General features: G+C 40.2%; 1 protein-coding gene across 5 annotated transcripts in view; it reads right to left on the reverse strand.

Annotated features, from left to right (window-relative positions):
- Positions 1-3,514: 3,514 nt before the first annotated feature.
- heatr5a (HEAT repeat containing 5a) overlaps positions 3,515-16,050 on the reverse strand; it is a 33,373-nt gene continuing 20,837 nt past the window's right edge. For all 5 annotated transcript variants that reach the window (XM_046061799.1, XM_046061796.1, XM_046061798.1 and 2 more), the window contains 18 exons: positions 15,605-15,844; positions 15,348-15,526; positions 14,829-14,897; positions 14,357-14,536; positions 13,947-14,181; positions 13,542-13,646; positions 13,324-13,458; positions 13,078-13,205; positions 12,253-12,400; positions 11,852-12,025; positions 11,264-11,365; positions 11,076-11,159; positions 10,407-10,583; positions 9,836-9,981; positions 8,524-8,631; positions 7,446-7,548; positions 6,821-6,974; positions 3,515-5,830 (listed from right to left, as the gene is read on the reverse strand). In XM_046061799.1, coding sequence (XP_045917755.1) covers positions 5,671-5,830; positions 6,821-6,974; positions 7,446-7,548; positions 8,524-8,631; positions 9,836-9,981; positions 10,407-10,583; positions 11,076-11,159; positions 11,264-11,365; positions 11,852-12,025; positions 12,253-12,400; positions 13,078-13,205; positions 13,324-13,458; positions 13,542-13,646; positions 13,947-14,181; positions 14,357-14,536; positions 14,829-14,897; positions 15,348-15,526; positions 15,605-15,844 — 2,627 coding nt within the window. In that variant the 3' untranslated portion in view covers positions 3,515-5,670. The remainder of the gene's footprint in view (positions 5,831-6,820; positions 6,975-7,445; positions 7,549-8,523; positions 8,632-9,835; positions 9,982-10,406; positions 10,584-11,075; positions 11,160-11,263; positions 11,366-11,851; positions 12,026-12,252; positions 12,401-13,077; positions 13,206-13,323; positions 13,459-13,541; positions 13,647-13,946; positions 14,182-14,356; positions 14,537-14,828; positions 14,898-15,347; positions 15,527-15,604; positions 15,845-16,050) is intronic.

The following is a 16,050-nucleotide window of genomic DNA, read 5'->3' on the forward strand; positions in this document are numbered from 1 at the left end:
CATAAATTGGTGCAGAAACGTTCACCAGAATTCAGGAAATTAAGTGTTTAATGATCAAAATGTCCTGGTGGAGGTCCCCCCAGACACCCACTCATATATCTCAGCCTTGAGGATATCTTTGAAACACTGTTTAGGGATCTTTTCGTCTTGTTCTCATAACCTTAATATCGTGTATCATGATGTCTCGCGAGCTAAGTGTCTCTTCACACCCCTAATCTGAGCCCCTATGTCCCCACCACTTTTCAACACAAAGTGACGCCCTTGGTTTGGGGTTAGTATAACTCAGGGTACATTTGACCTTGTATTGTTAAACAAGAATGGAGAAATACACAAATAACTAAATATTTCTCTGGTAGTAATGAATAACAACATGTAAGCATCAGGATCAGTGTTTGTTGTATGATGAATCACACACCGGGATTTTTACTCATCTTTACTGAAGCTGGAAGACTGAAGCACACCTGGTTCATATACTTATTCATTGGTGTCATTTACAATGGTGACTGTATATACCACCACTTTTTGAAATGGCGGATTTTGACCCCATCACTTTATTTAGTTTTTGTTAAAAAGCTTCTGAAAAATAGCTTGCAACAAGAAATGTTAAATAACAAATGAAAATGCTTTGAGAAAGATTTATTTGCACAATACATGCAATGTAATGTTAATATAGAAGAAACAAATTGTCCCAAAAAGTAACTTAAGATGAAAAAAATCAAGCAACTCATTACAGCATTATGTTCCATTATATTCTGAATTGTCACCTGAATTTTATGTTTCCCTTTATATAAATAAAGACATTTCCAACATAAGTTGGTGCAAAAATTTCAAGTTTTTCATGCTCAAAATATTCAGGTAGAGGACTCCTAGACTGCAATTGTTTCAGCATTTAATATTTCTTCAAAATAGTGTTTACGAGTGGGTTCCACTGTCGTGCATCGTCACATCTTGTGAGCTTAGTGGAACTTCACCCAACCCCACCACTTTTCAACATAAAGTGACGCGATTTTTACTTATTGCAGGTAAATCTTTAGTGTTTTGGTTTTATTAAGACAGAGATTTTAGAGGAAATCATGTTTTTAATTTCTTTTGACTCTTTTCACTGATATAAACATTCTCATTTAGACAATAAAAATCCTTTAAAACTAACCAGATTTACTTTCTTTCTTTCGATTCTACAGTCTTCACTGCTGATGACTCAAACTGATAAAACATGACGTGGTTGATATAATGACGTTGTAATGTTGTTAAACTAAAGCGCTGATGACTAAAATTGGCCCTTATGACTAATACCAATCAGAGAGTCTTCGGAAAGCGTAAGCATCTTGATCAATGTTTGTTACTGTGTGATGAATTACACAATGGGATTTTTGATCATCAATCGTGATCTTTACTGAATGTACAGTGAACATTTATGATCATCATTTATCACTGATGCTACATGATAAACGACGTTATGTCATATTGTTATATGAAACACATTTGGGGCCAATTTTTAGCCACCGGAACAGCTTCCTTTTTATTGGGGATACAAAAAAACTACTTAATCACGCTTCATCTTTATAATTTTCACATTTACGAGAGATCCTGAAGGCATCATCTGGAGGTGACGCAGCTGACGTCAGGGGGCGCTGCAACATGTTTGCTTCTGCTCAGAGATAAAGTTTCCAAAGTGTTTCACAACTAATAACAAACCACATGGAGAAAGGCAGCGTGATTTAAAGTGTGCTTCTCGTGTTAGATATGTATTTTCATATCATATAGATTCTAAATGCTATATTTCTAATCAAGAGCAAAATTGGTTTTACTTTAACACAAACTCTTCATTTTATCCCAAAGTTTCAACTGAGTATTTCTATTTAGTATTTCTATTAAGGGATAGCTTGTTTATTTTTTTTCTCAACTGCATTCAGTGGTGGATGAAGTACACAAATCCTGTACCTGTACTTTTATTCAGGTACAGGATTTGTACTTAAATGTCCAGTGTGTATTATTTAGAAGGATCTATGTAATGTAATATAATAGAGATAACTGTTTTTTCATTGGTGTAAAAAGACCTTACATAATGAACCGTTATGTTTTTTATTACCTTAGAATGAGCCGTTTCTATCTACATACACCCAAGGTCCTCTTACATGGACGCTGTCATGTTGCGCCGCCATGTTTCTACAGTAGCCCAAAACACAAAAAAAGTGTCTCCACAGAGCACGTTTCGTCACTACGTTGAATAGGTATGAAGAAGTAGTAGTAGTAAGTAGTCTGGTTTATTAGAAGTTAAAAAGAGAGGAGAAATTTGGACAAGTGGAGGAGCGAAAGTATTATTTAGCACAAGAGTCGACAGAGCGCGCCGGCCACCGTAGTTTCTCCTGCGCTCTTGGAAAGGGAGGTGCGAGCGGTGACTGAGCTGTTGGTTGCAGTTCGCAACCCTTACCACTAGATGCCGCTAAAACTTATACACTGAACCTTTAAGTATCAAAAGAAAAAAAAAGTACTATTAATATGGTTATGTTTATCTGGGGTTGCTGACATGACAACCATAATTTACGAATAACTATAATCAAAATAGTTGCCAATAAAATTTCTCTCAATAAACTAATAAGTTTCAGTTGTTTAAACTGGATAGTTTAATTTATAAGAAAAAATATTTTTAAACTCTATATGTTTTGTTTGTAAAAATCTTAATTTGTAAAATAGTAACCAAAGCTGTCAGATAAATGTGGTGAAGTAAAAAGTACAGTATTTCCCTCCGAGATGTCGTGGAGTAGAAGCAGAAAATGGCATGAAAAGAAAAAACTCTGATTTGTACTTAAGTACGGTACTTGTGTAAATGTACTTAGTTACTGTCCACCACTGACTATTTTAAAAGGGAAAATACTGGATTTTGTTAGTCCACTACTTTTATTTTAAGGCTAGTGACTTGGTACTGTGCAGATTCACATTTCTACATGAAATAAGCTCATAAAAGATGACGCATTGGTTCATTTTAGCTCCTTGTATAACAAATACTTTTTTCCTACATAACCTCCCCCCCATTTATTTGAATTTTCACCATATTCATGAAAGCATTATTTTCTTAATGTAATAAAACTTGTGTGCATATAATAAAATCCAGTTGTTGAAAGTCAGAAAATGTTTTTGTTCTACAGAAACATTTTATGACCTTTAACAATGTTTATTGCTAATTGGCAAAACTCATCACTCTAACATGCTAAATTAAGATGGTGAAAATGGTGAATGTTATTCCTCAGCTTGTTAGCATTGTTATTGTGCGCATGTTGATGTTAGCATTTAGCTCAAAGCACTGCTCACAGAGCTGCAAACATGGCTGCAGAGTGACTCTTCAAACAATCAAAGCGTCAACAATAAGAAAGTGAATTATTTTGTCTTTTTATCTCCTGGAAATTACAAATACATATAAACCTTATCCAAGGAAGGTTAAAATCTGGACTTGGTTGAAGATACTCATCAGTGTTTGCTCACACGCCTGAAGACAAAAAGAAAACTGGAAACTGAATTAGAAGAAAAACATGTTTTATTTACTCACTGCCGTTAGAAAACAACATGTTCAGCAACTCATTCATACAGTTCAAACCTGTACACAGAGCCAGGTGAGCTCACAAACACACACTCATGCAGCTGGTGTGTGTGTGTGTGTGTGTGTGTGTGTGTGTGTGTGTGTGTGTGTGTGTGTGTGTGTGTGTGTGTGTGTGTGTGTGTGTAGCTGCTGAAACTGGAAGACTGAAGCACACAGCTCACCTGGTTCGTATACTTATTGCAGGTAAATCTTTAGTGTTTTTGTTTGATTATGACAGAGATTTTAAAAGGAAATCATGTTAGAATTGTTTCGACTCTTTTCACTGATATGAACATTCACATTTAGACATTAAAAGTTAAAACCAGCCAGATTTACATTCTTTCAACTGCCAGTCTTCACTGCAGATGACTCAAACTGATAAAACATGATGTGGTTGATATTATGACGTCGTAGTGTTGTTAAACTAAAGTGCTGATGACTACAATTGTCCCTTACAGGCCACCATATGACTAATATCAATCAAAGAGTCTTCGGGTTGTGTTTTTATGTGATTTGTCAGACAAAATTAAAACCAAAATCAATATTGTACTAAAAAAAAAATAAAATCCTCTTCATCTTTTGTTCATTATTCAAGGGTCAAAAGAAGACGTGTTAATATGACCTTTGACCTCCATTCATTGTTAGTGATGCAGGTAAAGAAGCTTATTCTACTGCAAACTTCAGATTGTTTTACTACTACTTAAACCATCAAGTACATAGAGATGACATATTTTTCAAAATAAAAGTCTATAGTGACAGACAAAGCGGATCATACAGCACAGACACTTAAACTGCTGCCGTTTGTTTAATTGTACTTGTAGTGCCAGGTGGGTGGAGACTATGCATCAGTGACAGCCTGTATGACATTAAGATGCTCTCCTGTGATTGGTCACACACTGCATGTACGGTACATGTATCCTTTATGCTACCTCCATTTTTTGGAGAAAAGTCAAAATGAGATTAGATTTGTCAGATTTTGCCTGACAAGCCGAAAATCTTACTTTCAGTTTTTTTTGAATCACTAGAAAAAAAATGTCAGGGTGCGACACACCAACATAACTCAAGGAACAAAAGGGTCCTCAACCAATCGGGAAGCCACATCAATTTGTTGTTTTGGAGCGATTCGATGGCGTCACGCTGCCGTCTTCTTTTTGTATATTAAACTTATATTTTCTTTAAATTGTGAAACATTGACAGATTTTCCTCACATTTGCTGTGACAACACTGGCGTGACTGATTAATGTACTCGTTGTAGAGCAAAACAACAATCATCGCACAATATATGACAGCATCACATACTCAGATTTGTCCTAAACTGAAAAAATATAATCCGACAACAATAGTAAAAATGCGTTACAGTGCCACCTGTTGTTGCATATGCACCAAATTTGGCATTGTAGGTTTGGAGCACACCTGGGTTTAGGGAACAAAATCATTTGTAATGTCGAGGATCTATTGGTGAGATTAAGGGTTTTTCCCAAAAAATATTTTGATTATCAGGTTCCAAAGAAAGTTTTAAAACGGGGTTTAGTCTCTGTGCAAAACTGCAAAAAACACTGAAACAATGAGGGAACATGAGGAGCCTTTCTAGAAAGCTAGAAGTCAGAATTCTTTAAACTGCACTTCCAGTTCCTCTCCGTCCCATTATTCTTTAATTTGTTTGTCCTCAGTTGGTTTTAAGATACGAGATGAACATTAAATGAGTCTCACGTCTGCCTGGCTCATGTCTGTCCACTCTGACGTTCAGAGTCTCGCTGACAAAATTAAGGTTTTCATCCCAAAACCATGTGAACACCAAAGACACAGGAAACATGTTACCTCAGAAGGAAAAATTTAAAATAACAAAAAAACTTTAGTCTTGTATTTTTACAGCATTTACATTATGATTACAGTATTATTCCCACATTTAGCCAAATATCTGTAGGTTTTCTTTATACTGACCAAAAGCAAACTCTTAAAAATATTTAATATTAAAAATGTTTCCATTCACTGGCCCCACAACAATCAGACATTTTTCATTCACTTTCAGAAGCTTAACGTGATTTTGGGATGAAAACCATCAGATGAGAAGAAGATTGTCCCTCAGGCGAGTTTTCTCACAGGAAGTTGGTTTTGAGCGTGATGCTGGGGGAGGACTTGGCGCCGCTGCGGGAGGCGGAGTTAGCGCTGCTGGCTTTGGCGTTCAGACTCTCCTGGTTCCCTTTGACGGCGGCTTCCAGGCGAGACTTCAGGTGAGGAGACGACGCGATGAGAGACCTGAGGGAGGGAAAACGCATCAAATCAATTTTGACTTATGTTAATTTAAACATTATATATTTTGTATTAGCTGTTCATCTTTACCTCAGGAGGTAGTTGTTGTGTTTGACATGATATAACAGCAGCACTGAGACTCTACACAGAGTCTGGCTCCCTCAATCTACAACATGTTTGTTATGAGCTTCCAAAAAAAAAGTTTAATTTCAAAAATTCTCAGTTTGCAGAGCTATGTGTCTGAAACGTGTTCATCAACGTTACTGACTTAACCTGAACTCAGCTTCTTTTTAACAGCATTTGTTGCACGATTACTTTTAACTCTCTTTCCTATTTATACATACTTTTAATCCATTACTTTTTTTTAAATCACAGAAAACAATGAACATAGGAAACATCAGAAAACGCTTACGTACAGAGACAAAAAATGTTAACAGTTAACTTTAACCCCTCCCCACCATTTACAATCAGAATATAAACATTTAATAAACTGTTTCGATCACACAATAATGTAGTTGCGTGTGGCATATAGGATATTAATAGGAGAATGTCCACTTACTTGTGTGTTATTTTATAGGTATGTACTTTATTTGCATGTTTACAGACACCCCCCATTCAATTTTCAACAGTTGTATTTGCAGTTAAAAGGGCACGCGATCACTGCGGGAATATAAGCTGTGCGTGTTCTTCTGTTGGCACGTCCCACAAGAAAAAAGTAAAACAACTGAGGACCAGCCAACTCACCACCATGTATTTCATTTATTCTTTCAGAGTAAATCCTTTCTAAAATATGTCAACCCTTGAGTCAACTTGCACTCTATGGGTGTGACACATGCAGCTAAGTGTTTATTAATATACAGTATTTGTCAACAAAAACTTCTCTTTTCATTATCTGCTAACAAACACACATTTAGATCTGCTTAGAACTACATTATAGTATGTTATAAACCAGTTATTATATGTTTATAAATGATAAATGTGTGGAACATCTTTTACCTGAAGGCGGCTGAGTGCTGGGGGCCGAGACGCATCAGGTCTTTGAGCGCCGCCTCGTGGAGAGACCGGGACGCTGCGGGGGCCGAGCCGAGAGCGTTTTCATCCAGGAGGAAGGAGATGAGGAGGGGCAACAAGATGACCACCAGCTGAGGACCTGAAGGTCAGAAAGCATCGTGTTATTCACAGTGTTTATCAGTGAAATTGTGTTTTTAACAAACTAAAACTTTCCTGGTGTAATTCAGAAATCTGAAGTCTGGAGGTTTATCTATTCACATGGTCAAACACTCAGGCCTTCCTTTCATTTTTAGATTGACAACCTCCACATGTGTTGTTTGTAGGCTGCTGTTTGGGCGGTTGCAGATATTTCTGTGAATCCATTTTTCACAATATCAGAATTTCCCAGAGCCCAAGTGTCAGAGGTTACTGTGTTTTCAGAAACCAGTGAACCTTTCTGTTTTGTACTAACTAATCAGTGAACCTTTCTGTTTTGAATTACCCTCCACAAACTGCGCAATGTTCCCAAAAACTTTTTGTTTTGTTCTAGTGTAAGATGAACATCTGGCTTTGACCCTCCGTATAGATTTTACTTTCTTCTACTGTGCGTTCTGCTCTGGACTAGACTCACGCTGGGACTCGTCTGCAGCCTGGACCAGAGCCTCCATGGCTCGGACTCCCTCCAGAACTCCTGACAGCTCCTCTGGACTCTGAGGACGACTCCTCTCCACCTTCTGAGGTAGAAACACATCATATTATATGATCAGGTTAATACGTTAATCCATCTGATCAAACAGCAGCGCCTCAGACCGACAGGATGACACATCCAAAGAGTTTCTTTTCAAAATAAGAGGTCTGCTTTTTGAAAAATAAACTACTTTTTCCATGAAAATATTTAAGTTATATCAGGATTTAATTTTGTCTCTGTGGTGGCTTCTTCTGTATTTATCAATTTAATATTTTAGACTTTTGTATTGATGATTGCATTGAAATTACAAAAATAAGCCACACACACGCTTTTTAAGGTCATTCAGTGTCTGCATGGAATATTGTTTGCATCTTTGAGAATAAAACACGTCTTTAATCATCATTTGTTTCTCATTAGTAATCCAACAAAGGTTGAGGTCAAGGGCAACTGGACTTGGTTGAAGATACTAGAAGACGTTTCGTCCCTCATCCAAGAGACTTCTTCAGTCCTGACTGACTGGTAAGGAAACTAAGCTATTTGACCTCTTGGCCACAGGTGAAGATACCAACGATGGTTGTTCAGACTTTGCCACAGGTGGTTCCAACAACCACGACGACTGTCGTTACCACAGCCAGGAGCACTAACGAACCCAGCGGTACCAACGATGATCCCAACAGAGGTTAAATAGTCAGTCAGAACGAAAAGTCTTCTAGTTTCTTCAACCAAGTCCAGTCGCCCTTGACCTCAAACTTCGATGGATAACTATGACCTGGATGACTGAGAACCTTCACAGACGTTTCTAATCAGTCTAACATTTGACAATGATTTATTTGACAAGTTCAGTTCAGATCTTTATTGTCCGAGACGAGGAAACACTTCTCAGAGAAATGCAGAACTAAAAACAATAAAACACAATCCACAGTTTATTAATCATGGTGGTGTACGTCAAATACATGAACAAACAGATTACACCAGACTCGTCTGACACCTGAGCGCAGTAGAGGCTTGTGTAGTTCGGTACCTGGAGAAATCGAACCAGCGGCGGTCCGAGGGCCTTGATGTACGGGATGGCCACGCCGGGCGGAGCCTGAAACACCGAAGTTAAGAGCTGATAACACCGACTCACAACCTGCAACACAGAGAGATTATTATTCATACCACTTAGCAAAAATCTGACTTCTCAAATATTAAACCACCTCATCCTGAACGACCTTCTATTGATTTATCTTTATTTTTTTAATCTTTTAAGTTTTTCCCCGTGGTGGTAATACTGCTTAGGTTTACTTTACTAGGCCTTAAATTCATAACAATTTCCTGATAACCCTTCTCTAAGAAGTTTCCACAAATAACTAATTTGGTACCAATTATAGGGTAAATCAATTAAGAAAAACTCCACAAGTCAATATTTATTCAGTATTAATATTAATATATAATATAACATGCATAGATGTTATATTATTATGTAAATATTAAGTTAAATAATGTAGGCCTATTTTCAACCACTCAGAATAAAAGCAAACAGGTGCCTTGCAGAAAAATATTTAACTTAAAATAAACAATGAATCCAGTTAAATACACTAATTTGTTTGCTGGTGAGCTGTGGCATAAATGCTTGGTTTTTTTTTACGCAGTTGACTGTTCAATGTTGCAGATTCTTGTTATGTGATAAAACTACAAAAGAAATATGACCATGACGCTAATTTATCTTTGCCCTCAACGCACCTACACTGCTCTAGATTATGCTCTCAATAAAATGGAATTAATTAACTTGCTGCGTACCAATTGAACACTGTAATTAATAATTAGTACCAATTTTAAAATAACTTCTAGGACAGTTTTCAAGTGATGTTCGGATCCATCAGTTTTCTGCACAGACTCAGTTTCTCTCTGTCACATAATCCACTCCAGTTTCATCTCCAGAATTTAAAATATTCTGACGTATTTTCGTGTGTTCTGTCTGTCTGAGGGCCGCGTTTGTTTGTCCGTCTGTCCCAGAATAGACTTGGCTCTGCAGGTAGAGCCGTGAATCATCGTCACTGTGTCCCAGTTCAACCAGTATGCAGGTCAGCAGACTGCTGGTTTACAGTTCCACTCAGAAACGCAGTAAAGTCGACAGAGTAAAGTTTCACTGCATTTCTGTTTGAATTTTCTTGACCTTACTACTTTTACTTTTAGGCAAGGCACATTTTTTCACACATATTTCATTTCATATGCAGAAAAAATTCAAAGTGCTTCACATTTTAACGCTTAAATAAGAAACGCAGCATAGGACATCAAAACACAAATTAAAAGGACAGAAAGAACCGTTTGAACTCTCTTTGCCTGGTACTGACCAGTGGGTCTTTGGCGTCCATGCTGGCGTTGAAACACTGCAGACAGAGCGCGTGTAGCGGCTCAACAGTGCAGACATCAGGACCAGCAGACAGCAGGAAGACAGTCAGAGCTGTGAGTAAGCTGACCTGATCTACAGCAGAGTCTCCTGAAAATACCCACACAATCAATCACAAGACTGAATTCATACATATTTAAACACATTTGTGTTCTGTGTTTGGATCAAGCAGCAACCTCCGTGGCGTGTTACTCAATTGGCCACTTGAGGCTGGCTCCAAAAACAAGTCAATCCCCATAGACCCCTATGTTAAAATACCCAACTTTAGAGCAGAAATGGTTTACAGCTCGGTACAAAAAAAATGGTTTTGGTCTCTATAGCTAATTCCCCCTTCATGACAACTGTACGCCCTGTTTTATTTTACGTTCCTTTTTTTGCCTCTCTCTTCCCACACTGTATGTCTGAATGAATTTCCATCTTCTAAATAAATAAATAATTTAAATAATCTTGCGCATGTATATTGCATTTATAAACATGTCTCTCTAAATTAAAAGTTATTAAGGTGTGTTTTGTACCAGAGTCCCAGAGTCCAAGCAGCGTTTTCAGAGCTGATCTCAGCAGCACGTTCCAGGCTTCTCGGCTCTTCTCCTGACGGCTCATCGGAGACGTCACAACAGACTTCAGAGCCTGAAGAGTCGCCTGGACCACCATATCCAGACCTGCCCTGCCCACTGAGCCCACCACCGAGGTACCTGGGGAAAAAAAGGACAGTGGTAGAGTGTACATGTACTCGAGTATTGTACAAATTTGAGGTACTTGTACTGTACTTGAGCCCTATTCATTTTTACTCTGCTACATCTCAGAGGCAAATATTTTACTTGACTACTTTTATCTGACAGCTTTAGTTACTAGTTCCATAACAGATAATGATTTTTACATAAAAACATATAGAGAGTTTATAAAATATGCTGTTATAAATTCCACTCCCCAACAGTTTATACTGAAACTATTAGCCAATAAGTTTTCTGTCACTAATCGACTAATTGATTAGCTGACTAATTGATGATTATTGAGTAATTCTTCCTGTGAAAACATTTCATGCTTTCAACTTCTCACATGTGAACATTTGCTGCTTTGCCTTGTATTGTGAAGGAGTCACTTTGGGCTCTGGGTAACTGCCACGGCATTTCAAAATCACTGAAATGAAAACAGGATCCTAACTTTTGTGTGTGTGTGTGTGTTACCAGTGTGTGTGCTGGGCTGTTGGACCAGCTCTCGAAGGACTCCCAGCAACAGGTAGAGGACAGTGGGGAGGATGGAAACGCTGCCTGCAGGAGGAAAGACAACCACCAAATCAACATTAATGTTAACATTAGTGTTAGCATGTTAATGTTAGCATGTAAAGGATTGTGTTTTTATTTTCAGCTCTCACCTTCTGGAGAGCAGACAGACGGCAGCTCAGAGAGGACACACAAAGCTGATGACACCAGCTGACAGTCGCTGTCAGTCAAACTCCAGACTGAGCCTCCAGGACCTGAACACACACATGCACTGCATTGACTTACATTTACTCCCTAACGAGGACCTGTAAGTTCTCCTCTCTCACCTCTATTGCAATCTTTTCTCCTCCTTCCTCTTCTTCACAATTCCTTGTGTATAATAATTATAATAATAATAATTGCTTTATTTTTATAGCACTTTTCAATACAGATAATAAAGTGCTTTACAACAATCACTATTAAACACAAACAAGCAAATCTAGAAATAGAGGAAAAATACTTTACGTATCAATATTTTGTAGAAATATGTCTTAACAAGTGAGATAAAACCAAGAAGAGACTGATCGCTGGTATACTGTTCCAGAGTCCTCCAGCTTCACTTCCCCACACTCCTCCTCTCTTTCATTCCTTACTCCTCTATACGTCCTGCTCCTTTCAATCTTCCTCTCATTCATTTAACTCTTTCTCTAACCCTCTCTGCATCATCCCACTTTTCTTCTCCTTCCCCCACCTCATCGTACCAGTTGGACTTGTTCCAGCCAGTTTGGGGCTGAGCTGTGGAAGTTTCCGGACCAGTACACAGAGGCAGAGCTCCAGCGCTCCGAACACCAACGAGCGTCCGGGAATCAAACCGCCGGTGTCCCGTCCCTCGCCGAACTCTGGGAGTGTCTCCTTCTCTGATGCACCGTCATCCACTGTGGAACAAGATTTACACAACAACGTTCAGCCAGGATTTATAGTACTGTTAATTGTATTGTTTGGTTACTTGGAAAGTGTTTAGCAGAATTTGAGCAAACGCTATCCACTGATGAAGACAGTGAAATATGGTAGAAAGCTCTGGAAAAAGCTAGTACAGTAAATGGACCTCGAGTTAGGAGTTTTTTGTCAGGATGCGAGGCTAGGTCTAAAAGAGTGTGTTCACCCTCAGCACTGTGGCGTTTCTCCCTGACGTGCTCCTGAGCGGCCGTCACAATCTGTCGCAGTAAATCCAACACGGCGAGCTGGACGGACACCGACTCTCTGGTCACCATCAGCCTGTGGAGGACGCTGAGCAGCTCCACACTCAGAGCCTACAGACAGAGAGAGAGAGCGAGACAGTGAAGCAGATCTATAACTCAAACTATATGACAATAAGTATTACTTGTTTCAAACATCAACTGCGAGGCCTTCAGATCAACACATCGTTTTGTCTGTCCAAGTCTTTGGATCTGCATTCTGGTCTCAGTTCAAGCCTGGTCTCTGTTTTGACTGAAATGGGGTTTGGTCTAGATTCACATTCAGATTAACTCTGAATTTAAGTCAAATTTCTGGGCTGGAAGTCTTGGAGTCTTGTCTAGAATCTGGTCCTGGTTCTAGCCTCCTTGTGGTCCGAACTTTAGCCTCGATCTGGTCACTATTCTGGTCTGAATCTGTTCTGGATCAGCTCTCTATTCTGCTCTGGGTTCTGGTCTACATTCTGGTTTTTGATTTAGTTGTAGATTTTCAATTTCAATTCAATTAAAAACAGTTATCTCAGGGCACCATTCATTTAGAGCAGGTCTAGACTGAACTCTTTATTCTGGTCCGGATTTCAGACTGGATTCTGTTCAAGATATTGGCCTTGGATCTGATCTGAATTCTGGCTTGGAATCTAGTCTGGAGTCTGGCCTTTAATCCTGGCCAAGATTTAAACCAGGATTACAGTCAAATTTCTGCCTTGGACTCAGGTTCAAACTCTGGTCTGGATTCAGGTCTAGCTGTGTCTCACCTGGTCGTTTCCGATCTTAGCTCGGGGCCAGGAGATGTCCAGCAGCGCCTGCAGAGCTCGCAGACAGGAAGTGATGTTCTCCATCTGGTCCTCAGAATGTGGAGAACACAGGAACTCCACACTGATCCCTGCAGAAGAATGCAGAATCACACAACAAAACTCAGTACAGAAAAATCACAATTTAATGTGAGTGAAATAAATACACTTTTTAGTCGGCTGGGTTTTGTATTTAAACCAGTTTCCCACCCAGTATGAGATGCAGTCTGTCGGAGTTTATGTCCTCTGGACTCTTGGCTCCACCCACAGAGCCAGTGTGTCCCATGGAGGTGGGCGTGACCGGTCTGGACAGGTTGGCAGGTGCATCATCTGACATGATAAAACCTGCAACACAGTGTCACATCTGACTGTTTAACACGTCTTTACTGCTCACATCAAACAGAAGAGCAGTGAGGAGGAGCACTGACCGGTGCTGTGGAGCCAGAGGGAGGTGGCGTGGAGGATGGGAGCCCAGGAGGAGGAGTAATGAGCTCTGGCCTGGTTCACCGTCTCTGCTGTGTAGAAAGAACCCCCTGGAGGAGGAAGAGGAGGACAAACTTAACTTAAACAAACAGCTTTATTGCGCACAAGCTGAAAATGACCTAAAATAAAATGGTTACTGTTTACTGAACCCATTTGAATCCTTCTCACTTCAAAAAGAACAGAGCGGCTCAAAGTACCTTTTAACTGACCCATTTTATTTTACTTCTGCTTGAGTAAAATATCCTAGTTCGCTCCTGGTTAAAGACAGTAAAGACTAAAATGCCCAAACTATCAGCTACAATAAGAAATCTTTCCTACTTTCCTTCCATCCATCCCTCCTTGCCTCCTACCTGTTGCAGGTAGCTGCAATGCGTACTCCTGTGGGAGGGTCAGCAGGGCGTAATCCTGCAGCGCCGCCAACCACAGACGGCTCAGCGTCGACAGATCTGATTGGACTAACTTCAGAAGGCCAGCGCCTCCCGACTCGGAGACAGAGCTGTCATTGGCCAGAGAGGAGACTGACAGGTCAGCCTTCCTACCGGGGACCTCCTTCTGTTTGCTCCTCTGAACGGCTACGATGTAAACCTGAGAGAGAGGAGGAAAGCAATTAAACAATCATGTAGTCATCAGTTTAGCTCAATGTGTTTTTATCTTTTTATTTTTAGATGTGTACATGTTATCATGAAGATTATCAAGAAAAACCTGCCCTGGAAAAACAGATGACGACAATAAATAACCAGTCAAACCATTGATCACCCACCTCGGCCCAGGCCTTAAGAACAGCCAGTGTTTCCATTGTAGCAGTGGCCTCGTTGTACTGCTGGGTGGACGTGTCCCTCCCGGCCTGGACTTTAGCCAATGAGGAGGCAAGGAGCTGATGGACTCGCCGCAGGTCACGGAGGTCACTGACCACACCGCTGGCAATCCAGGCGCTGCAGACCTGGTGAGGAGAGAAAGGGGTTAAAGGTGACAGCAGAGTGCATTATGTAGTGTTCTTTGGTCTCTAATGTCTCCGCTGTCATTCGGGCCGATGAAAAATTAAATGTGTTTAGACATTTACTCCAAATTACTTTTCCAAATTCACTTCCAGCAGCCAATCAGATATTTAGAATCTAACGGGAGTCCAGATGTTGTTTTGGTTACCTGCAGCGTGGACTGACTCAGCAGCTACAGGTGAACATATAGGAACCTTTCAGTCAGGACTATTAAGATGATAACTGATGAAAGATCACCTGGCAGGCCTTGGAGGTGACGTCAGGAGGAGCGTCGGCAGTGAAGGCTGGTCTGAGAGCAGCTCCAACCTGCACGCATAAAAATATGATACACTTAATACAGCTGGGTCCACAAAATTCTTGAAAAGGTCTGAAATAAATGAACTCGTTTACTAGTTTATTATTTATTAAGCAGCAATGCCAAACATCGAACAACTGATTCTAGCTTGACGATGTCAATATTTACTGTTTTAGATCAATAAACTGAATATCTTTTCGGTTGGGACTGTTGTGTAGACAAGACAAGACATTTGAAGACAATGCCGCGGACTCAGAGATATTATCCTGCTCAATTTCGAAAATGTTACAAAAAAAGTAGCCTTCCTGCTTTAGACCATTTCAGAACAGTGATGAGTACACTGTAAATACCTACAGCCAATCACAATACAGTATTCTCATGGCATAAAATTAAACTATTATAGTAACTGGAGTTTGCATGTCTTTATTATGTGAGTAGTTAGATCAGTGACTGGCTCTTACATTAGCCTGGTACTGCTCCAGGATCACATGACCGGGGAACTCCGGTTCGGGGATGGCTGAGAAGCGTCTGATGATCACCAATAGGGTTTGGAGACCTGCCAGCCGCAGCTGGTCACTGTGGTCTGTCGCAGCCATGAACGCCATACGGACCAGGTCACCAAGATGGAGGACCAGGAAGTCTGCGGAGAGACAGGTGCGGGGTCACGGCTATCTGCAGGGTCCAAAAAACACATGAAAACTGAAAAGGCTGGTCTTACCGGTGGACTTGTGCAGGCGATGCTCCTGAGCCAGAGCCATGTCGAAGTGAGCCGGGTCGGAAGTCTCACATTGAGCTATGATGCGACACACGCACTCCATGGCAAAGCGACGCGTAGCCCAGCGCAGGGCCGTGAACGGTCCGCCGGAGTCTGACCGAGCTTTGAAAGCAGAGGAGTCGTCGTCTCTGCCGGGGTCAGCCTCCTCGTCCTCCTGACTCGCCTCCACCGGAGCCAGACAGTCTGAAGGACAGGCAGCGTGAGAGTTCATTCCTAAACTTAGTGATGCTGTTGTTGTCACCAAACCAAAAGTCAAGTCTTAAAATGACATGTCTGGGTAAAAAAAACTCTTCTTCAGAGTTTGCCATAACAAATCTTAACTCCGCAGGTAAGATTTCTACCTCCTTTCTATAGAAAAATTTTAAATATTAGGTTTTAAGAGAACATAA

The sequence above is a fragment of the Micropterus dolomieu genome, linkage group LG11 (assembly GCF_021292245.1).
Source record: "Micropterus dolomieu isolate WLL.071019.BEF.003 ecotype Adirondacks linkage group LG11, ASM2129224v1, whole genome shotgun sequence".
Taxonomy (NCBI): domain Eukaryota; kingdom Metazoa; phylum Chordata; class Actinopteri; order Centrarchiformes; family Centrarchidae; genus Micropterus; species Micropterus dolomieu.